This window comes from Coffea arabica, chromosome 1e (assembly GCF_036785885.1).
Source record: "Coffea arabica cultivar ET-39 chromosome 1e, Coffea Arabica ET-39 HiFi, whole genome shotgun sequence".
Classification (NCBI taxonomy): domain Eukaryota; kingdom Viridiplantae; phylum Streptophyta; class Magnoliopsida; order Gentianales; family Rubiaceae; genus Coffea; species Coffea arabica.
This window is the reverse complement of record NC_092311.1, coordinates 12691997-12714723: the sequence shown is the minus strand read 5'-3', so window position 1 is coordinate 12714723 and position 22727 is coordinate 12691997. Positions and strand designations below refer to the sequence as shown.

The 22727-nt window shown below is 36.1% G+C and overlaps 4 protein-coding genes across 7 annotated transcripts; 3 read left to right on the top strand and 1 right to left on the bottom strand.

Annotated features, from left to right (window-relative positions):
• Positions 1 to 3343: 3343 nt before the first annotated feature.
• Positions 3344 to 8479, bottom strand: LOC113700933 (scarecrow-like protein 14). 3 transcript variants are annotated; one of them, XR_011816124.1, is made up of 3 exons: positions 7703 to 8479; positions 4509 to 4624; positions 3344 to 4372 (listed from the first exon to the last, which is right to left on the bottom strand). XR_011816124.1 is itself a non-coding variant. In XM_027221365.2 (2 exons), the coding sequence occupies exon 2, from the start codon at positions 7206 to 7208 to the stop codon at positions 4989 to 4991; it is 2220 nt and encodes a 739-aa protein (XP_027077166.1). In that variant the 5' UTR covers positions 7209 to 7229; positions 7703 to 8374; the 3' UTR covers positions 4702 to 4988. The 3 variants fall into 3 exon arrangements, 2 of the variants coding, with proteins under 2 accessions (XP_027077166.1, XP_027077175.1); XM_027221365.2 differs by lacking the exons at positions 3344 to 4372; positions 4509 to 4624 and adding an exon at positions 4702 to 7229 and having other exon boundaries at positions 7703 to 8374; XM_027221374.2 differs by lacking the exons at positions 3344 to 4372; positions 4509 to 4624 and adding an exon at positions 4702 to 7112 and having other exon boundaries at positions 7703 to 8372.
• Positions 8480 to 8642: 163 nt separating this feature from the next.
• LOC113691766 (replication protein A 70 kDa DNA-binding subunit B) lies at positions 8643 to 22602 on the top strand. 2 transcript variants are annotated; one of them, XM_072053504.1, is made up of 14 exons: positions 8643 to 9197; positions 9329 to 9492; positions 9593 to 9636; positions 11178 to 11312; positions 11880 to 11946; positions 18066 to 18221; positions 19035 to 19305; positions 19409 to 19496; positions 19590 to 19714; positions 19843 to 19921; positions 20007 to 20139; positions 20242 to 20399; positions 20472 to 20592; positions 21895 to 22602. In XM_072053504.1, the coding sequence occupies exons 6-14, from the start codon at positions 18072 to 18074 to the stop codon at positions 22348 to 22350; spliced, it is 1581 nt and encodes a 526-aa protein (XP_071909605.1). In that variant the 5' UTR covers positions 8643 to 9197; positions 9329 to 9492; positions 9593 to 9636; positions 11178 to 11312; positions 11880 to 11946; positions 18066 to 18071; the 3' UTR covers positions 22351 to 22602. The 2 variants fall into 2 exon arrangements, with proteins under 2 accessions (XP_071909605.1, XP_027065865.2); XM_027210064.2 differs by lacking the exon at positions 11178 to 11312.
• LOC113691786 (uncharacterized) lies at positions 14634 to 16706 on the top strand. The gene has a single exon (XM_027210086.1). The coding sequence runs from the start codon at positions 14634 to 14636 to the stop codon at positions 16704 to 16706; it is 2073 nt and encodes a 690-aa protein (XP_027065887.1).
• Positions 16893 to 17969, top strand: LOC113691776 (uncharacterized). Its single transcript, XM_027210076.1, has 2 exons — positions 16893 to 17385; positions 17452 to 17969. The coding sequence occupies exons 1-2, from the start codon at positions 16893 to 16895 to the stop codon at positions 17967 to 17969; spliced, it is 1011 nt and encodes a 336-aa protein (XP_027065877.1).
• Positions 22603 to 22727: the final 125 nt, after the last annotated feature.

Here is a 22727-nt window from a genome sequence, read left to right as displayed (position 1 = left end):
TAATCTTCACCATGGCTTTTATTCAACAATCACAAATATTTGTATTGATATCTCAAATCTCTAATTCCACCACCCCTCAATAGACTGACCAAGGTATTTTCGAGGGCGCTAGAAATAGGTTTTGTAATTTTTCCTTTCACTATAACAAAGTAGATAATTTAGATTGTATAAACTAAGTAATACATTCAATTTCAGGATTTAAATTTTTTGCGTCTTTTTCCAATTCAAACACACTGATTTCTATCCAAAACTACTGCTTTGTCTTCTTCAAGTTTTGGACCCATGATGTACTACAATTTAGGTGTGTCGGTGTAGATCAAGGGGTATAATAGGCAAAATTATACTTTTTTTATTAAAAACCTTTTTACACAAAAGAAAAAAAAAAAAAAAGGAAAAACCGCACAAGGCACGTGTTTCTTGGGAGCCTAGTTAGACACTGGATGATTTTTGTCACGATTTCAAAAACTTATGAATTATGAGAGGCTAACTTGTGGGGTATCAAATATTTGATAGAATATAGAAGATATTTTGGTATTTACTCAATGTATCTATACGGGGGAAATTGTGACTTTTGCTTGCCAACGTTAGCTTAAATGATTTTTGTTGATAGTTCAAAATTTACAAACCAAATTAAATCACATGTTTCTAAACTATATGAAGCTAAGTTAAACAATACCTAAATTATAGGGGGTCTTTGGTATTTGACCATTCTTTTTTTGTGTAACCTAATACTCTTCGAAAATGTTGGAGAATAGTGGGAGAGACATTCTCCAGGTGATAGTGTAATTCGACTTCAAGCCTTTCTATTTCTCTTTTTTGTAAGGTTTGAAGTCTTTTCTTAAATCAAAAAGAAAAACTTAATAATACATGTATTTTATACATTTGACTTCAAACTTAAAATTTTGGAGTTTGTTTGATGTGTAAGTACTTATAAACTTCTCTCCTTAAATGAAAAAGAAAAGCTTAATAATACGTGTATTTTATATATTTGACTTCAAACTTAAAATTTTCAAGTTTGTTTGATGTGCAGATACTTATAAACTTTTGTGATACAATTCACTCTCCTTCCATCTCTCACCACTTCTACTGGACAGAATGGTTTGAATGGTACAGGGGTAGGGAGTGCAAGTGAGAGATTCGGAATTCGAAACCTCCCACATAAAAAAAAAAAAAAAGTAACAAACATTTTCATTTCTCTCTCTTTCTTTTCTTTTCTTTGCTTTCCATTTTAAACTACCAAACAAAGGACATTAATCAATTTCCCACAATTTCTTTTTTCTTATCTCCACTACCTTCCATTCAATCTCACTTCTATATTACGTCCAATTTGATCTAATTATTGTACTTATTAGTTTTAAATTATAATTTACTTCTTTTGATTTTGTACATTATGACATGACATTCCTAACATTTTAAAATATCCTTATAAACTCCTATGATTTTATGTGAAGTAGAGAAATGGGCGAAAGCAAGTCTAGTTATCGTGATTGGCCTAGTGCTCCAAAATGCATATAATAGGATTATAATTTCCATTTAATCCTCTTGTTCTTTCACATATATCCGCATAATCTCCTTATAGTTTTATGCAAAGTGGTTAGATCCTGTTATATTTAGTACTTAAATAAGAGCAACATTAACATTCCTACTAATAATGCTACGGTGGTTTCTTTTCCTCAAATTTCCAATTTACATAAAACTACATGGAGCTATTGTGGATATTTTGAAATGTTAAAAATATCATGTGATAATAGGCAAAACTATAAGGTAGCACACGATAGCTAACCTTAGAATAATAGTTGGTATTAATCAAATTATATTCTTGTACCATATAAATTCAAAATATTTTATTTATATGCACCAACATATTCACGAATTCAACATTACAATGTGATTGTGCTCTAATAATGTAGCAAATACAATAATCGTAAAAAAGTCGGACAAAACCACAACCGCTCCTGCCCAAAACAATTAAGGCGGATTTAAATATAAAGCAAGAATACTTCCTTAATTGTTTTTTAATTGGTAGGAATACCTCCTTGATTTTTCGTCTTTTTATTTTCTTTTTCCAGTTTTATGGGGCTCAAGCCTTAGATATTCTTCCCTAAGCCAAATCAAGTGTGCATATAATTTCAATTCCATGAAACCCAGAGGATTCTGAAAGAGCTATATCCAAAATTGCATATTGAAATTCTCTTCTGCTAAAAAGTATGGGACGCTAAGAAGCCAACTTCAAAATATCTCCTTTTGGCCAACTTGAATACCACCTCGGCAAAAAGTAAAAAAGAATACCACATCGGCAATGGTACAGTGAGGCGCTTAACAGCTAGAGGACAAGAGATGAACTTTTTAGATTTTATTACTATCCAATTGGTCAAAAGGAAATGATTTCGGCAGCACTTTTTTTTTTTTTTTTTTTTTGAGGGTGAGGGTGCAGCATTTATTATTCAAGTTCAAGAGGACTTTAGGTACCATTTGACCATAAAATCATTTCCCACTTTTCTCCTTGCATTTCTCGAGCCTTTGTGATACCAAGAAACCAATTCAAGATGCTTCCAATATAAATTGATTTTGGATAATTCTAAAGCTTGTCAATTGTCATTCCTTCTCTTGCCCCACCCTTGAATAATACGTTTAAAATCATCTGTCTCGAATTTTATCTCTGTATCGTCTCTGTTTAATTATCACGTGTATTGATTAATAACTCTTAGCATTCGATTGTGGATGATTTGTTTAACTATTACTTGTATTGATTAATAACTCTTAGCATTTCATTGTAAATGAGTCATGAATTATTAATCAATACACGTGATAATTAAACAGAGAAGGGTCATCCATAATGGAATGCTAAGAGTTATTAATCAATACACGTGATAGTTAAACAGAGACGATATAGAGAAAAAATTCAGAACAGACGATTTCAAGCGTATTAAAACACCCACAATTTCTGTTGAACTGGAAGCTTTGTGATCCATCCACAATGAAATGTTAAGAGTTATTAATCAATACACGTGGTAGTTAAACAGAGACGGTACAGAGACAAAATTGAGGACAGACGATTTCAAGCATATTAAACCCCCCCCCCCCCCCCCCCCCCCCCCAATTTGTGTTAAGCTGAAAGCTTTGTGCTTTAGTAAGCTATTTATTATTTCTCATATCCAGTTTTTGATGTGATTTGGGAACTTATTTGTCTTTGTACATTCAAATGTCTTGCTTCAAAAAAAAAAATTACATTCAAATGTTCATGTCTGCTACTGCCACATAATTCTCTTGGATCTATTTCATATGCAAAGTGTCTATTTTTACATCTTTTGCAAAATCTTGTATAATCTGTATAACACCAATATACAGCACGAACGACTCTTCAGACCCTGTAATTTCAAAAAGTTCCAGAGGACAGATGCTTGAAAGAATAAAGTAAACAATAATGCCCATCCAACACTAAATCTGCACAACTCAGCTCTGTAGCAATTTACATCGACAAATTAGAAAGTTCATCAACAAAAAATTACACGTTTAGCGTAAATTTCTTGATCACAATGTAGTTTCCGGCCAATACCGCCAAAAACTTCAAGAGCATGATCTATTTTTGTAGCCACCATTGAAGCACCTGCAACAAGAGAGTTCTATGCAGGTATCCAGCAAGAGGAAGCACAGATAATCTTCCCTTTCCAAAGCATCCAAAAACCATCTTCATCAAACATGAAACTCTTGTGGTAGCCTTCTTTAGCTTTGCTTCTTAGTTCCTTTATAAGATCCTTTCTTACATTTTCTTACAGAAAGTAAGAGTTACGCAAATAAACCTAGATCCCTTTATAAGATTCTTAGTTCCTTTATAAGATCCTGATTCAGTCATTTATGTGTTTCTGCCCTTAATTTTGGTCAGATGGGCAGGTATTTAGGAAGGACTTCTGTGACGATAAGGAATTTGTGGATCTAATGCCTGACGCTATCCCATTACACTCCACTGAACATCTCAAGCAGATTTTAATCCTAAAAATCAACAATGAGGAATATGAATTCAAGGTGATAAGAGTAGCTTTTGCAGAATGTGAAATGCTTAAAGAAAATGACTCTTGGTGGACTTACAAAACCTTCAGAGCCCCAACAATAAGTTTGCAATAGGATATTATCCTTCAAGAAATGCTCCGAGAATTGCCAGATTCTGTTCAACGATAAGTTGCCATGAACTTCTGGTAAAATTCATGTAGGAACAAGGATTTTTCGCTTGATATTTCTTCCTTGACATCTTTTCTGATTTGCCATGGTAAACATTGACCTATTCGGGACCTCGCTCAATTAATGTTAATCTGAACTTGCAATCAGATCATTATATCCGCGTCTACAGGTGATGTTCCCCAATTCCCAAGTGAATCTGATTAGCAGTTGCGTTAAATAGTACTTCAGTTAATAATACAAGAAAAATTTCTGGATTCTGTAGTGTGAATGGAGCAAAATGCTACATTTTCGATGACAGAATACTAAAGCACAAGGGAATTCAACAACTATACCTATTTAGTCTCCTGTGTTTATGTTTGTCATTGAGTTGCCTGAAGCCAGCCCACTTTTTTGTCTTGGTCCACTCAAAAATCTCTTTTAGCATCTTCTGCAGACTCTTGCATAATCTCTATCAAGTATAAAATCAATATACAGCAAGAACAACTGTTGGACCCCGTAACCTCGATAAATTCCAGAGACAGATACTTGAAAGAACAAAACACAGTAGCCTCGTAAAAGTCACAAAAATAAACCATATTAACCATCCAACATAAAATCTGCACAAGCCAGCTCTATGGAAAATTGCATCAACATATTAACAATTTCACCAACAAAAGGATATATGTGCATAGCAAATTTCATGATCACAATGTAGTTTCAGGCCAGTACCAAAAAAAAAAAAAAACTTGCAGAGCTTGAACTATTGGTCTCATGTTCTCACACATCCACCAGAGATGCACCTGCAAGTTAATGGGGGGTAGAGAGAGAGAGGTCTATGCAGGCACCCAGGGAGAGCAAGCGCATATGACCTTCCCTTTCCATCCCTGAAGCAACCAACAACCATCCTCATCAAACATGAAATCTTTGTGGTAGCCTTCTTTAACTTTGCTTCTTAGTTCCTTCATAAGATCTTGATTTAAGGGAAGTTGCCTGAAGCCAGCCCTCTTATAACGAGCTTGCCACTGTTTGTATGTCTCACACCTCTCAACCCTAGCCAAGCCCTCACATGCAACAATATTGAAAATTTCAGTTCCTAGAAATTCTTGTTCAAATTTCATCCTCTGCCCATCTTTTCTCGGTAAATTGTTATCAAGAACATCAAAAATAGTGGAAAAGAAGAAAAGGGCTTCTCGGAAACGGGAGAGAAAGAAAGGACCAGAAAGTTGTGCACTAAGAACTTCAGTTACAAGAATATCGGGATTCATAGTCCTGATCAAGCTTAAAATTGCATCCCTCGGACATTCATTCCCCACTAACTCATCCAAAATGTTCTTTGAATCAAACTGAAAGGCCACTGCAAGCACTTCATTCCTTTTAAGTTTCAGCTCCTCAATTGTGATTTTCTCCCAGTTTCTTGTTGCTATTGCTTGGTACTCAAACGGCACATTAAACCTTTTGCAGTATTTTGCCAAGCGGTGACCTGTCTGCTCTATTTTTGCTGCTGGCCTAAGTCCAGGTTGGGGAAAGTTTATTCCTGTAATGCGTAACTTGGGAGGCCCACCATCTTTGTTAGATAGCCGTTGGATGAGATTAGGCCACTGGAAGCCAAATGTGATTCCAAAATCAACAATGTGAAGTGTTGTAGCATTTGATGCTGCTTCCAGAATCATTTTGTTTGCAAAGAAAGCATAAATCTGCCTGAATGGAGCACAAAAAAAAACCCTTAAGGCTTTCAACTCCTCAGAAGTTGCAATTGGCTTGGAAGTCAAGGCAGCATGCAGGTCATGTCCATTGCCTGCCAGCCGTGCCTCAAGAGCATTGACAAATATGAAGGCCAGCCTCTGATGTGGGTCGCCACTACTGGAAGCATGCTGCCTAAGCAGCTTAAGTTGTTCATTTGCAGTGCTATGATCATCACTGGCAACAAACTGTGCACAACTAATTAACATTGCAATGAGATCAAAAGGTCCACCATCAGTAACCTGCCTTTCAGTTTGACTCTTTCCAACATGAGATCTGTGAAGCAATTGATCATTGTGTAAGGTCTCAGAGAATCCATGGGACGGTTTGACATCACCATAAAGCAGTGCTCTTTCAATTGTTTCTGACAATTCAACGTCTTCCTCATAGAGTGCAGACTGCTTGTTGCTTCTTCTAATGTATGAATCACTATCATCCAGGTATTGATGCTTCCTTCCTCGCAATCCATTATTCAATTTCTCCTCCTTATCTTTATTTCCCTTGGGCACAAGCTCCGCATTCTTCATTTCTGATGGGAATGTGTACTTGTCTAAATCAATAACCAATTGATTCCCAGTTGGAAGAAATTTGTTGCCTTCCTCCAACCCTTTCTTGAATTGCAACATGGTTCTACTATCACTGTAGAAACTGGAAACAAGATTCTTATCAGTTAGAGATCCGACCTGCCCATCTCCACAGATAGTCAAATTCTTCAGCTGAGGAGGAGACTCGATTGAATTTGTCTGGAAAGATGACTCCAAAGAGTTACCCAGAGGACAATGCTGTTTTGCAGGCCACTCATTAGGATCAAGAACTGGCGAGGGGGCAGCAGAAATGCTACTTCTGCTGCTGTTCCTAGAATCCTTAGTGGAACTTTCACTAAAGCCCTCTGGGGTTTGTGCATTTCTTTCAAGGGCTGCAACAGATGTTTCAAGAGGTGAAGGAGAGTAGTTCTCGCCAAGAATTTCGTAGAAAGATTTTTCTGCAGCTTGGATAGCTAATGGATCATGGGACATACTTGGCTGCTCATCCACATTCTCCTCCATGAGCATCTGGTTAATGTATTTGAGCACAGGGTAGAACTCATACTCATCAAGAAAGTCAAATTCCGAGCTCATGTTATAAAAAAGAGAATAAGTACTAGGATCCTCCGAACGAAGACTTGCATAAACAGTATCACCATCGAATCCAAAGCCATTTACGGGATCCAACGATTCCTGGAATTGGAAATTAAAATTAGACTGCTTCAATCTTGAAAAAACATTCCCTTCGTCAATTCCAGAGCCATTCACATCAGGAAACTGGTGGTCCATAATTATCTAAGCTTTTATAACCTAGATCAGAGTTCAAGAATCGAGTCATTACCCTCGTAAAACAAGACCTGTAACAATCAACTTTTCCCACATATTCCCTAAACCAACGAAACAATCAAGCTGGTTTACATCATAATCCCAAACTAGCAACCTCCTAAGTGGACACTTTCTTTTGATTCTTGTCACACACATAAGTTCCAAGTTTCAACCATTCCAAAAGATACAAGATGTATGTGTTTATTGGGAATTTTTTATTCAATTTTTCCCCTAAATTACAAAAAAAAAAAACCACTGCTGTATGAGAGGCAATTTTTTGAAACAATAGTTCCTGTGAAGAATCCCAGAAGAATCTTTTATTATTTTAAGAACAGTAAAAACTACCCAAAAAAATTCAGAAAAATTGCAACAAAAAAAAAAGCTATTTATGCGACAGTTAAAACAATAAATAAGATGTAAGCTTTGGAAGGAAATCAAGCAAAGCACATAAGCCTTACAGGTGAAGTCATGTTTTCTCCGTCAGAATTCAGACTAGTCTTTGACTCCACTGGTTTCATTTCATTTGGACGGCAAGCAATTATTTTCTAACTTCAGAGAATTTCAGTTCTAAACGGAGTTATTATCATAAAGTCGACTTTCTAACAAAATCGATCGGTTTAAACTATCATCGTCACGAGCAAGTGCATAAATATACTCTTAAAATTCTGAAAGATAACCCAATTCGAGGAAGTTTCATAGAACATCCTCAGAAGACTAACGCCGTTGGTATGACTGACGGTTTCGTTACGACACTGCCTTGTGAGGGCAAAAGCCGCCCTTAGTTTATGTTTATGGTACACAATTATTTTATGTTTTTTATCTAACGATAATATGTGATTTATGCTATTCTACAAGAAATGATATATTAAAGAAGACGTGTAAGGGATTAACAGATAAATAGATCCAACTAAATTAAGACTAAAGGGATTGTATAAGGGATCGATGGATAAACAAATCCGATAAAATTAAAACTATAGAAATTGTATAAAGAATCAACAGACAAATAAATATGACTAGATTAAAAATATGTTTTAACAACTTCTTTAAATTTATTTTAAAGTAGATGTAATTTGAATTTTCCACTTCAAAAGGGCACATCTTTTGGTGGCCCAGTGGTGGACTTTATTTTATGCTGTCGTTCAATGAGTTTCCAATAAAAGTAAGGTACGGCATGAAGACTTCCACAACATTCCATAATCAGTACATTGCCTACAAAATTGGCTGTCGAGGTGAACCGTGAAGGCGGAAAGTTATTTCAAAATGCCCAATCATATCTATCTACCTAGTATATAAGAAAAGAGCCAGATTTAATGCTTTGCTTTCCTCTTGCCACGTGGTTTGTTATGTATCTGACAAGTGGCAAGTTGTTTAGTCTTCTATTTGTTTTCCTTCTTTTGCTATTGCCCCGTTTTCCCGTCAAATTGCATTCCCCTCAAATTGCATTGAAGACCCCTCGAATTGCATCGAAGCCTATTCTGTGCAAAATTCAGCCTACCTATTCTGAGCAACTCCAGTCCCAACCAGCTATGCTACCAAACCCAGCATCTCTTTCCCAAATTGCCGTTGAACCCATTTCCTCCCTTTCCTCTGCCGCACGGCTATTCTTAGCACAAATTCGGCGCATCTGTCCTGAGCAATCCCCAATTCCAGCCGCAAAAAGTTTGGATTTTCCATGATTTGAGCGATGGGTTTTGTGGCTTCCTTCTTTAAGCCAGCAGGTCAGCTGCTACTCCTGCAGCCGCTTCATTTGCTGACCGTTCACATGGTCTTTGTACTTCAGAGCAAAAGAATTGGGTGCAGGTCAACTGCTTTGCTTACACTAGCTGTTTTTCCCTCTTTCTCTGATATCCAATTAACCCATTTCTGTATCAATTCCGTCTCATGTTGCCGAATTCTTGGAGCCCCACGTGATAGTTGTACTTCCGAGGAGTGAAATGGGGAACTTTTTGTTAGGTATGCCATTCTATTTTGATCAGCTTTGGTGTTCAATTTTCCGCCTAAATTATGCTTTCTATTCAACCTTCATCATCCGTATGATTACGATTACAATTATCTGCTTGGATGTGATTTTTCCCTTATTCCAGTTATGCTGCGAAGTAGCGTTCCTATCCACTTAGCCTGTGCCTTTTCCAGCGGCTGACGAAATGGGATGCACGTATTTAACAGTGCATCGTGCTGCCTCCTCTGCTTTGTGAGCTGCAATCAAAATCCTCCGAGCCTTTACACCTTGTTCTTTGGAGCCTCTCTGGTGAGAAAAAAACTCCCCCTTTTTCCCCCCAAATTTTCCTCTTATGAATGGTTCTCAGATTAATAAATTCTAATATACAGATATATGTTTCAATTGATAGGTTCCTTTTGCTGCGGTTCCTTCGACCAACCTTTTAACTTGAAGGTCAGTTTGCTGTCTTCCTTCAATCTATCCACAGCTTTTCTTTTTTTGAGTGCCTATATTTTCATAAGTGAAATTTCACCTTTCCCTTTTCTTTTTTTGTAGTTTTTCTTCAGTTTCTGCTTCATTTATTTTAAGTTTATTGGTGCTATTTGTTTTGTCTTATCCTTTATGAAACAAACGATTGCTTATTTGAGCAGGTGATTTTGTTAATTTGAAATATTTGATTAAAAAACTTTCTTATAGACATGGCCTAACAAAATTATTGCTGAGTACCAGTTTAAACAATGAATATTGGGTTGTAAAGGATGCATTATAGGGTGTGTGGAATAGTTGATTCTATGCTATCTTTATCATATTCTGGCCTTAAACTGTGAATGGCATATAGTTTAAAGGATGATAAGTTAGAGTAATTTATTTAATTTTAAGATTGAAGCCATAGGAAGCTGGAATTTATAAGAAAGGCTTTAAAAGACAAAACGAGTTTAAAATAAAATCGCATAATCTTTTTAATGTTACAGACCTATTTTGGTTGACAGTGAATAGAAGGCATATACTTTTACAAAAGCTTAAAATGGTTAACTTGGAAATTATGCAGAAATTAGTGCCATTAAAATTTTACCAAATGAAGCTGTCATAGACATATTGAATGCCTGTTACTAAAATTTTAGCTAAGATTTCAGCTTGACTCTAATGTATGATCTTCAGGTAGCTAAAGTAAGCAAAAGCTCTCGAAAATGTCAAGTCATATTAGACAATAGGCATTCAATATGTCTATGACAGCTTGATTATCTCAAGCTTAGATTTTTTTTTTGGTTGGTATCTCATGCCTAGGATAGACTAAATAACAATTTTTTGCTCAGAATTAAAAGCTGTTCACCCATTTGCTGATGTTATTCTAAGTAACTGAGCTGTCCTATTGGTTTGCATATAATGGGTGTTCTATCAAATAGTCAAATTGCTATATACACACTAGAAAAAAGATTGTAGTGATGGACATCAATAACAGATTTTATCCACCAAAGTCATTTCGAACCTCCTGGTACTGATGCTTTGGTCTTTAATCACAATGAAGCTATACAGACTCTAAGTTAGTTTTTCTTACAATATACATGTCTGATATATGTGACCTGTTGTTGTTCTAAATCAGGAATGGGAGTGCTTATCTATTTTTAAGATAACATTAAGCTGACCAGCCTTTTTTTATTACTGATCTAAATGCCTATTGGTTAAGCAGCTTAAGACTTTGTACTTCTTGTTTCTAATTGCTTACTTAGTGTGTTCCTTGCTTGCTGTTTCGTTTAAGCTACACTTGTCTGGTTCAATGAAAAGCTCAATGGTTATTTTTTAAGGATATTGTATGTAGCCCATTCTTCGTCTGTTATTCATTGTAGTCTTTTTACTCAAAGCTCATTCACTCATTTATATGGCTATCAGTTGAACACCTTAGGTTATTATGCCTGTTTTATCCCAAGTATATACAGACTATTTTTTGGCTTGAAATTGCAGAAGTATGTGTAAATTTATATGCTAATCTTATCTAGGTGTATCATTGGGTCCCCTAATAGCATTAATTTGACTACCATTCGAGCTGAATCAGGAAGGCAACAAATTCCAGTAGGATGTAGTTCTTGGATTGAGGAGTTGGCTGCTTTTAATCATTCATGTATTTGACAAAGGTGAAAGTGCCATTTATGAGAGTCGGTCTTGTTTTTGTGGACTAAATGGATTTCTTAAGGTCATAAAGCTGCAATACTCATTTCTGATTTTGATGTCCTTTGGTATAATGAACATACTTTAATGTCCTTTTCAAACTTGATTCTGTGCCTTGGAGAGTAGAGTACATTTTCTTATCTTTATAACTGAACTTCATTAATTGATACCTTATTTAACTTTGAAGCAGCTCTGTATTTGTTTTCTGTTCTTATTTTCCATATTCCTTTAGTAACTTATCTTTTTTCTCCTCTCCAGAATTACCACTTAATATAGGCCATGGACAATTATCATTTTATCAGCAATTTAAATAGATTACAGTAATGGATGCTAATCCCAATTCCCAGGCATCATGAACTTATAACCCATACTTGGAACATCTTAATGTATCTAAATTGATTACAACTTTATAGGTCAACAGCTCATATAGCAAACTAATGCAAGCATTATCATTTACTGTTTTTCTTTCCCCCCCTTTTGTCTATGCTCTTTCCCTGATATTTCTTTTTCCCTGTGTTTTGTTGCTTGGATAGTCTACACCTCATCCTAGGCGCAAAGCTTTTTGCATTTCCCTATCTGATTTATCGTTGCTGTTACCAGGTATGCCTAATGCTTCAGCCTGACTTTTACACAAAAAAACCTGTTCTTAGCTGTATTGTCTCCTTAGCTCATGTTTTTTTATACTTTTGCTATTAGACTTTGATGCCTCTATATACTCAGTGCCTTTCACCTCTGCTTAGTCGTATGTCCAGTTGGTTTTACATTTATTCTGTGGTTGCTTTCTGTTTATTTGATTGTCTGATATTGTTTGCACAAGAGTATATAAACAATCATATAATATAGAACAATTATATGATTGACTAAATTGTCATCGAGATATCTGATAATCAGCCATTACATTAGAGAAGTTCCATTAGCTATTTTATCCTGTCTGCCTTGATGGACTAGCATCCTTCTTTTCTTATATATTTTGTCACAAACGAGCCTTCTGAGAATGCTACCGGTATTCCTCCATTTGAGGTGACTCAAAAATATGGATAAAGTTAGTTATAGAAAACAAGCTATTCAAAGATGGAGGCAAAAACGATTAGATAGGCTGTCGCGGCTTCGTGCCTCGGGACCCTCAAATGTAATTAATGTTCCTCACTTGCTTCCTATAGGTCCCAATGACAGCCAACTATCTATGAGTAGATCACTTCCATTTCTACACAATCAATTTCTTGCTATAAGAAATAATGGAAGCGAAAAAAATATGGGATATAGAAGCAAAAAAACCCAGAAAGATGGCTTGCTTCACTCCATATCGTTGGAATCAAATCAGCCGTTTCTTCTTAGCCGCCCGAATGTCCATTCTATCCTGCCAACCAATTCAAATGACACAGAAGCATCCATGAATATGCCATTTATATTTGCACCACTTGAGCCTTCCAGTATAGCCTATAACAAAGAGGATCATCCTACATTAGAACTTGATATATTGCAGTGGATACTGTGCAATCAAAATCAATTCAATATGAATCCACAGGTGCTTGCCTGAATCCCTATTTTAACTGAACTTTCATACAGTTAAGCTCACCGAACAGTTTCATACCAGTACTTTTTTCATGCCCGTATTTTAACAGGTCATCGAACAGTTAAGCTCATACAGTTTCATACCAGTATTCTTTTCATATCATTATTTTCACTAATTTCTGCATATTTTCCAAGTTAGCCATTTTAAGCTTTTGTAAAAAGTATATGCCTTCTATTCACTGTCAACCAAAATAGGTCTGTAACATTAAAAATATTATGTGATTTTATTTTAAACTCGTTTTGTCTTTTAAAGCCTTTTTTATAAATTCCAGCTTCCTATGCCTTCAATCTTAAAATTAAATCAATTACTCTAACTTATCATTCTCTAAACTATAAAATTAATTTTATACAATTTTCATGACCTTTTCACATTTAGAACAATTCACTTAGCTACTGGAATCATCATACTTTTACAAACAGTGTTTTCCAACCCTTTAGTCTACCATGAAAAAACTTTAACCTTAGATAAACCTTTCCCATAAACATAGACTTTTAACCCACTACACCCCTTAGCGCTTTTGTTTAACTTATACCATATTCTATCCAGTTTCAGTAGCAAACACTGAAGGAATAGATAGAGCCATACTCCAATCAAACCAAGTAAAGCCTAAGAGAAAGCGTGCAGGTTTTGTGAACTTTTCAATGTCTTACTAGCTTCAGTTTGCTAATTTCTACTTCCCTGCATTACACAAAATGAATAACTAGATATCTTTTCCTTGTCGATTATAGCAAGAACGCCAAAAATAGGTCGGGAGGTCTTAAACCACATTCCTACTGCTGCTGATCTGCTTCCTCGCCAACGCAACTGTCCCCATTGTAGTGCAAAAAAATTTGCTCATGAAACAGCAAATTTTTGTTGTTCTAATGGGGATGTTATTTTAGCTAGCAATTCAATCCCAACTGTTCTAAAAGAACTTCTGATGTCAACATCTGAGGAAGCTCAACTGTTTAGAACCTGTATTAGAACAATTAATAACACATTTGCTTTCACTTCCTTTGGAGTAAAATGTGATAAAGATTTGGCTAAGAGAAATAAGGGCATTTATACTTTTAAAGTGCAAGGTCAGGTCTATCATTTCATCAATGATTTAGAGACCTCAAAAAATTTGCAATTCTATTTTCATGACAGTGAAAATGAATTAGCAAATCGATTAGATGCCTACCCAAGATTAACTGAGAGTATTCTCCAAAAAACCATGAATCTCATGCAGCAAAATCCCTATGCTAGATTCTTTCGCGGCTTGAGAGAAGTTCATAACCTTGATACTTATCGCATTGTTTTACGAACACACCCTGGTTTAGACCAAAGAGTATTCAATAAGCCTACAGTGTCCCAAGTTGCTGCTTTATGGGTAGAAGGAGAAGAAAATGGAGAAACAAGCCGTCGAGATATTCGAGTGTACACCCATGGTGGCCATTCACACAATATCCAATATTACTATGGCTGTTATGACCCTCTCCAGTACCCTCTTTTGCTTCCTTTTGGTGAAGCTGGTTGGCATCAAGGGATTAAAAAACACGGGAAAAAGGTGCACAAAAAAAAGACTAGGAAAAGGGATGCTCAAATTTCTATTTCTCCAATGAATGCTTCTACTGCTGAAGAGTTAATACAAATGGAACAAGACTGTAAGTAGAATAAATCTTTTCCACCTGTATTCTATTAATTTTAGCATACCAGCCTCATTAACCTTTTTTCTAAATTCCTTCAACCAGTAATGGCAGGAATAGACGGCGATCCTGATTTCGTTTCCATCCGTGAATACTATGCCTATAAATTGCAAATGAGAAATGATGATGAATCTTTCTTACTGCACTTTGGTAGGCTATTTCAGCAATATGTTGTTGATATGTATGTTAAACTTGAATCACAAAGATTAGATTATTTGAGAACCCAGCAAGAAGAATTTAGAAAAGAATTCTTACAAGGTATAGTAGACTCAATAGGTACTGGTGAAGTCCGGGCAGCAAATGTCGGTCAAAGAGTATTTTTACCAGCTAGCTTTATTGGAGGACCAAGAAATATGAGAAGAAAATACATAGATGCAATGACTTTGGTCCAAAAATTTGGTAAGCCGGATATATTCTTGACCATGACTTGCAATCCCAATTGGCCGGAAATAAAAGAACATTTATTGCCAACAGAGGAAGCCCAAAATCGACCAGATTTGGTTGTAAGGGTCTTTCGTGCTAAACTAGAAGAATTAAAGAATGAACTTTTGAAGAAAAATATTTTTGGAGAAGTGGCAGCCTATACATATGTGATAGAATTTCAAAAAAGAGGCCTGCCACATGTTCATTTTCTTTTAATCTTAAAGCCTCAGCACAAAATGTTCATCCTTGATGAATATGATAAAATTGTGAGTGCAGAAATTCCAGATAAAACAAAATATCCGCACCTGTACAGAATGGTTAAAAAACACATGATGCACGGTCCTTGTGGTGTGTTGAACCCATCAAATGTTTGCATGACTAAGCATGGCTGCTGTAAAAATTCTTATCCAAAAGAGTACTCTGAGCATACAATTCAGACACTAGATTCCTATCCACAATACCGAAGAAGAAACAATGGTGTTAAGATTAAAGTCAGAAAACAAAAACTTGATAATACATGGGTTGTTCCTCATAATGCATATTTACTTGCTAAGTTCAATTGCCACATTAATGTTGAGATCTGCTCAACAATTCAGGCTGTCAAATATATTTACAAGTATATCTGCAAAGGCCATGATCGAATCAGTTTCCATATCAATTCTGATAATCCAAACAATCAGATTGATGAAATTCAGCAATACCAGGCAGCTCGGTGGGTTTCCCCGCCTGAAGCTGTTTGGAGACTATTTCGCTTTTCCATGGGAGTAATTAAACCAGCTATCATTCACCTTCAATTGCATCTTCCAAATTTTCAGCCAATTCACTTCAAGAAGCATGAGAATTTAAATAACATAGTCAAAAATCCAAGAAATAGGAAGACAATGTTGACTGAATTTTTCTATATGAATAGAACAGATTCAGTTGCACAAGAACTAAATTGCACATACGCTCAATTTCCAGACCATTTTGTCTGGTTAGCTAAAGAAAAACGCTGGAAAATTAGAGACAGGGGAGATTCTATAGGCCGAATAAATACAGCTCATCCATCTGAGGGAGAAAGATATTACCTTAGACTTCTTTTGTCTAAAGTTCGTGCTCCAAAGTCTTTTGAAGACTTAATGACTCACAATGGAGTGCAAGTTACCACCTTTCGTGAAGCAGCTCTCTTACGTGGCCTTCTTGAGAATGATAATAGCCAGGAAATTTGCCTACAAGAAGCGTCTCTTTTTCATATGCCTTATGAAATGAGACGCCTTTTTGCTACGCTATTAGTTTATTCCTGTCCTAATGACCCCAAACAGCTATGGACAAAATTTGAGGCTGTCATGTCCGAAGATTTCATGAGAAATACTTCTTTGTCTCCTACAGAAATCAAACGAAAAGTTTTAGAGCAAATAAATGGTTTTCTACAGTCAATGGGAAAAAATATAGCTTCGTTTGGCTTACTTCCTAATAATTTCTCATTCTCAGATGTAGACAACCAAACAAGAGATGTATTGGCTGAAAAAAACATAAAAGTTCTTGAAGAGGACTTAAATGCAATTTCTTTGCTTAATCTGAACCAAACGCATGCATTTGAAGTTATATCTAAAAGAGTTTATGAAAATAAGAGTGGTGCATTTTTTGTTGATGGCCCTGGTGGAACTGGAAAATCTTTTCTTTATAGAGCGTTGTTAGCTGATATTAAATCAAAGTGATATATAGCATTAGCGACAGCCACATCAGGTATCGCTGCATCAATACTACCTGGAGGTAGAACTGCTCATTCTCGGTTTAAAATACCAATTGATACCTCACAGGGTAGAGCATGCAAAATTAGTAAGCAAAGCAGTTTGGCAAGTATGATTAAGGAATGCAAATTAATTATTTGGGATGAGGCTCCAATGTGCAAGAGATCTGCGATTGAAGCTTTAAATGATTTTCTTAGAGATCTTATGAATTCAGATAAGATTTTTGGTGGGAAAGTAATTGTTCTTGGGGGTGATTTCAGGCAAACCTTACCAGTAGTTCGTAAGGGAAGCCAACCTGAAACCATTGCTGTTTCTTTGATTAATTCCCCTATCTGGCCAGCTCTTGAAAAATTAGAGCTCACACAAAACATGAGGGCTCGATTTGATCCCTCATTCACTGATTACTTATTAAGGGTTGGTGATGGCACTGACCAAACTGAAGATGACAGTCTCATACACCTGCCTTCTTCTATTTTGGTTAGCAACGGTTCACAAAATGCATCACTTCATGACCTGATAGATGTGGTTTATCCCCACATCCATTATAGATCAGAAAATCCTGCCTTGCCATTAAATCGAGCAATCCTCACTACAAAGAATCATTTTGTGGATGAAGTGAATGATATCTTAATTGATAAATTTCCAGGTACAGCAGTAGAATATCTGAGTTTCGACCGAGCTTTGAATCCAAATAACCAAGTTTAATATGAAGATTTTTTAAACTCCTTATCTCCCAGTGGCCTTCCACCCTATAAGCTAATCTTGAAACCTGGTGTTCCTGTGATATTACTTAGGAACCTGGACCCTACTGAGGGTCTTTGCAATGGAACAAGATTAATTTGTAAAAGTTTGAGCAAATATGTCATTCATGCTCAAATAGCTGTAGGAGATTTTGCTGGAAAAGATGTCTTCATCCATAGAATTCCCTTACAACCTCCAACTGATGAACAATATCCTATTCCATATACAAGGACTCAATTTCCAATTCGCTTGTGCTTTGCCATGACAATAAACAAAGCTCAAGGACAAACACTTGATTATGTTGGTATCTATTTGAAGGAACCGGTGTTTTCCCATGGCCAGCTCTATGTTGCATTATCACGAGCAAGAACTGCTTCTCAAGTCAAAGTGCTCATTAAACCTCCCTTTTTTGACAAGCCTAGAACAGACCAGACAAAAAATATTGTATTTAGAGAAGTTCTTGAAACTTCTCGCATAGCTGCCAAGTAAATATGTTGTTTTAGGATTCAGTTTCAATTTTCCTGAATGTTCCAGAATTTCTCTTTTAACTTACAAACTGATTATGTGTCTCTCTCATTATTATAGATAACAATGGCAAGGAGATGTCTATCAGTGCATGAAGTCAACGACAAGATGAGAAGGTGGACAGTGCTTGTGCAAGTTGTGGAGAAATCGCACGTGTTAACCAGTAACAGATCGCCGCCTATCAGATTTCAGCATCTCGTGTTAACAGATTCTGAGGTAATATAAGCTCAAACTAATCTTGGCAATTTAACATTTCCTAAATCATCAACATGTCCAGATCATTAATCATCCTCTGTGCAATTTCATTTCAGGCCAATTGACTATAGTAAAATTCTGATTTAACTTACATGATTCTACCCTATAATATTCCAAGACTTGTTATTAACCAATGATATATGCCTAATCAGTATAACTTTCTCTATGGGAGATCATATATAGTGATTTGAAAATGTTACAGCTTGGATGCATTTGAGTGCCTCAATGTGCGTTCAATGACTAAAACAAAATACAGAAGTTTACCTGTTCCCAATTTTACTCCTCTGGACTTACGAAGTACAGAGAACTTCTTGAAATTTTCAAGAAGGAAAAGAATCTCAAAAAAATCCTGCTACTAACGTGACCAATAGCTGCTAAAGTATCTATACAGAAAGCGTTTAGATTTTTTCTGCTTCGATTCTTTCGAAGAGTCCCACGTTTTCTCCTGTTACATATCCCTGTATCTGAAATACTTTCTTTCCCTTTATAGAGAATTGAGGCAAAGCATGGCAGTCTGTTGATAACATTAATTGATAGCAGTCTCTTGTCAAATTCTGTTCTCATTTTTCTACCATTTTGCTTCATAAATGTCTCTGGTTATTCTTAGTGGTTTGCTTCTTCCAACTCAAACATTGCTGTTATATGTTTTCTTCCCCCTCTTCCTCCTTAAAAAAAAAAAACCCCTGGATACTTGCTGTTGTATGTTTCTTACCTTAAGTGTTCTACTTCAGCCTTTTGGTTAATATTGCTCATCTTGGTTCTTTCTACGAACAGGGGACTCTGGTTTCAGCTGTCATTTATGGAAATGACATTCGCTATTTTTCTAATCTGCTTCAACCATTCAAGCGATACTATATTACTGGTGGGACTGTCAAAAAACAGGATGCAAAGTATAAAGTTAGTGACTATCAGTTCTCATGGGTGCTTCATAACAAGACATTAGTTGAAGAGTATGTCGAACCAAATCCACCACTGCTACCATGCACTTTTGAATTCACCAAATTTGAAGACCTTTTTAGGTTCACAGACACAGAGAATGTTCAGAGTAAGTTATATCTATGCTTTACTAATTGAAATATAAATTCATTTTCATATTTTCTTTAGCTATTCAAACACATCTAACCTCTTCTCTTTTGGTTTGTACTAAGATTTACAAGCTGTTGTTGTCACTGCATTTGCGACAAAGGAACAGAATAACGGGTGTACAACAAGAGACTTCATTGTTGTGAATGAAGAGTTAGTTATATAGACCTTACTTTTCATATTCCTATTCAATGCATAAAATTGTTCCATTCACATTTTCCCCTGTTTTTCCTCTTCTTTGTAAAGGAAAAAGCCAATGCTTCTTACTCTTTGGAATGAGTTCGAACAAAATCAGGGAACACAGCTTGCAAATAGTATTGGGAATGCCAACGTTATCATTGGCATGAAGCTGAAAATCACAACTTTTAATTGTAAGCGAAGTTAATATACTTTTAACAGCTTATACTTCAATGATAGTCATCCAGTTACAATAACTCAGCCTATCACTGTCTTTTAAATTGCTCTATTACTTGATGAAAATTATTGCTTTTACTCTTAGACTTATCCCTGACAACCAAGCCTGGGAGTGGCCTTCTGATTAATCCTCCCACTTCTGAAGCAAATGCACTCAAAGATTGGTACGCATGTTCTTTGATCATTTTACTTAAACTTTTCTAGATCCTTTTGATAAATTATTGTCCGTTGCATTCATTTCTTGGATAGGTATAATGCAAATAAAGAAGAAATTGCAGAATTGATACAACAAATGGCATACAAAGATTCATCTAAGCTGCTGCCACCTCCAAGTTCTAAAGACATCATCAGTGTAGCCAATGCACTCAACACACTCAAAGATGTATCTTCTTTTTTCGTTTATGACCTGATTTATATCTTCTACCCATCCAAAATAATGCAAAACTCATATGTTCTTCTTTCTGTTCACAAAAACATCTATTAGGTGAAAACAGCTTGGATAACCGGCAAAATCAGCTTGTCCCCTGGACAACAAAAATTCTGGTTTGAAGCATGTGAGAACTGCCAAAAGTCTATCAATGTTGACGTAGGATGGGTTATGAGATGCTCATCTTGCAAAGAAGAGAGCAAAGTTATAGCAAGGTAATTACCGAATTAACTTTCCCTCTCTTGTAATGAATTAGAATATAATATTTTATTTCCAATATGTAATAGGACCCGAGTTGGGATTGCTGTTGATGATGGTACGGGCTCCATAAATACCGTTATCTTTGGCCTTGATGCTGAAAAGTTTATCCCATTTACAGCACTTCAATTCTGGGAAGCTCATACTGAGGTGAGCTAACAATCTTCTGCCTATATTTCTGCTGCAATGAACTTCATGTGCCTATATTTCTGCTGTCAATTATAATTTCCTATATGGAATTGCCACTTTCATCTTTGTTTTCCATTTTTTTGGTTGTTTTTTGTCTGTGATGCTCAGCCAGTTGGTTTGCCTGCTAATTTGAACTTTCATGCTTGTAGCCTTTTCTATTAGTTACTGAAGCCACAAACTGTCAAATACTTACTGTTGTGTGAGGCTAATTTAACACATTCCACCTTACAAAGTCCTGCCTATACATGAGAATGCAGTTAGAGTTGGAACACTGTTTGCACTCTCACACCTGAGCTCAAAACCTTCTCCCAGTAGTCCAATTCTTGTATCAAATCAACCACTCTGGATAGCTTAGATAGCCTTAATTTTCTAGATAGCCTTTACCAAGGAAACCAGTTATCAAACCAGAATGAGATGCTCTTCCCGTCACCAATATCGAAACTAATCAGGAGTTGTACAAATGTCTGAGCTAAAGAATATTCCTCCATATCCAGAAGCACTAGGTAGAGATTCTAAGGTCCCAGAAGCTACATTTGTTTACCATGACAGAGCGGATCCATCTCACCCCTAAATATCTGACCATTTTTATCTAGCTATAAAATTATCCTAAATCTCTCCAGACCATAGGAAAAAAAAAAAAACTACTAAGGAGTATGAACACGCTTGCCCAATTAACATATATGCCACTCAAAACTGATTATAACAACTGCACTCGAATTTGAACTTAGTGGAGATCAATGGCAGTCCCAGCTCCCAAGTATTTTATAGCTTCTCAGCTGTCTGATCATCCACCCCTGCTAAAAATAAACCACACTTTGGTAGATTTCGTTTTCATCCAGATAATCAGTCAAATAGTTCTGCCTTCTTCTCACCAAGTGACTTTCTGTTCATACAACACCTGGAACATCTCTCCTTTGTTGTTTTTCCTGGTCTATATTAATGCGCCAAATGAACTCAAAAAAATTCAGCCTTCTTAGGCCTTTACCCGAATACAAAAAAAAAAAAAAAGAGTCTTATTTAGTTCATTGAGCTCTAATGGTAATAACTATCGAATAATCTGATTCTTACGCTTCTTTTCTTTGGTATCAATGCTGCTCTTTCCACGTAAAAGTGTTATGATAGTAACATAATCTCTTGGGTATAATATGTTTTGTTTCCTTCCATAACTTATGCCTGGATCCAGTTCTATTTATACAGCATGAAGTTACTCAGAATTTAAATATCATTGCTAATTATTTATACTTTAAAACAAAAAAAATTCAGGAGCTTAACTTTTCTGCTGAACTAGCATCTGCACTTGGAAAGCATGCAATTGTGTGTTTCATTCGCTACTATGAGTCAGATTATCAAGGCCAAAAGGAAGGCAAGTATAATATTGTCAAGGCATACACTGCTGAGGAATCAGCTCACATTCCAATGGCCATCACAACTGCAGAAGCCAATGAAATAATTCCAGACCAGCAAGCTACTGTCCTGCAGCCTACCAAGAAGACTGAATTTTTCAGTCCATCAACCAAAAAGATCCTTGATGCCATTGCTGAATCATCTACTGCTGCAAATGAACTGCCGCCTGCAGTGACAACAGCAAAGAGGGCCTTGGTTTTTGGAACTGTGCCTCCTGGAATTGGTTTGGATTCTGCTGAAGCTAATACACCTACCTTGCTGTCCATCAATGCACCTGGAAGTCCATTGAAGAAGCAGCGTGACGATGAACTCTGAACTTCCTTGAAGCCTTTTGAATTCTTCATTTTGCTAATGTTAAAACACTTTACAGCTGCATTAATATTGACATCCATTAAGAAATTGTTCTTTTGTGCACCTTAATGGATCTCAATATGTGATCTTTTGTAATTGCAGCCTATGATTGCACTTTATATTTGAAGATGTTAAGCTATTTATGAAACTACTTGTCAACCTTTTGTCATCTTCTTTTATCTGTTGCAATACTAATGATTGGTGATGTTTTGTTTAGTCTCATATTCTTAGCTACATACTTGATTGGTTATTATTTGCTAACAGATTATAGGGGGCCTAGGCTGTGCTTAGCACAGCCGATAACCCCCTAGTCTTGTATATAAGAAAACAGCCAGATTTAA

Bases quoted from the DNA above. Each gene is read 5' to 3' on its own strand.
- LOC113700933 (XM_027221365.2), bottom strand. From the start codon at position 7,208: ATGGACCACCAGTTTCCTGATGTGAATGGCTCTGGAATTGACGAAGGG.
- LOC113691766 (XM_027210064.2), top strand. From the start codon at position 18,072: ATGGCAAGGAGATGTCTATCAGTGCATGAAGTCAACGACAAGATGAGA. The intron at 19,497-19,589 runs GTTAGTTATATA...TTCTTTGTAAAG, and splicing joins TTCATTGTTGTGAATGAAGA to GAAAAAGCCAATGCTTCTTA. The intron at 20,593-21,894 runs GTGAGCTAACAA...AAAAAAATTCAG, and splicing joins TCTGGGAAGCTCATACTGAG to GAGCTTAACTTTTCTGCTGA.
- LOC113691776 (XM_027210076.1), top strand. From the start codon at position 16,893: ATGTGCAAGAGATCTGCGATTGAAGCTTTAAATGATTTTCTTAGAGAT. The intron at 17,386-17,451 runs GTACAGCAGTAG...TTTAATATGAAG, and splicing joins CTTAATTGATAAATTTCCAG to ATTTTTTAAACTCCTTATCT.
- LOC113691786 (XM_027210086.1), top strand. From the start codon at position 14,634: ATGGCAGGAATAGACGGCGATCCTGATTTCGTTTCCATCCGTGAATAC.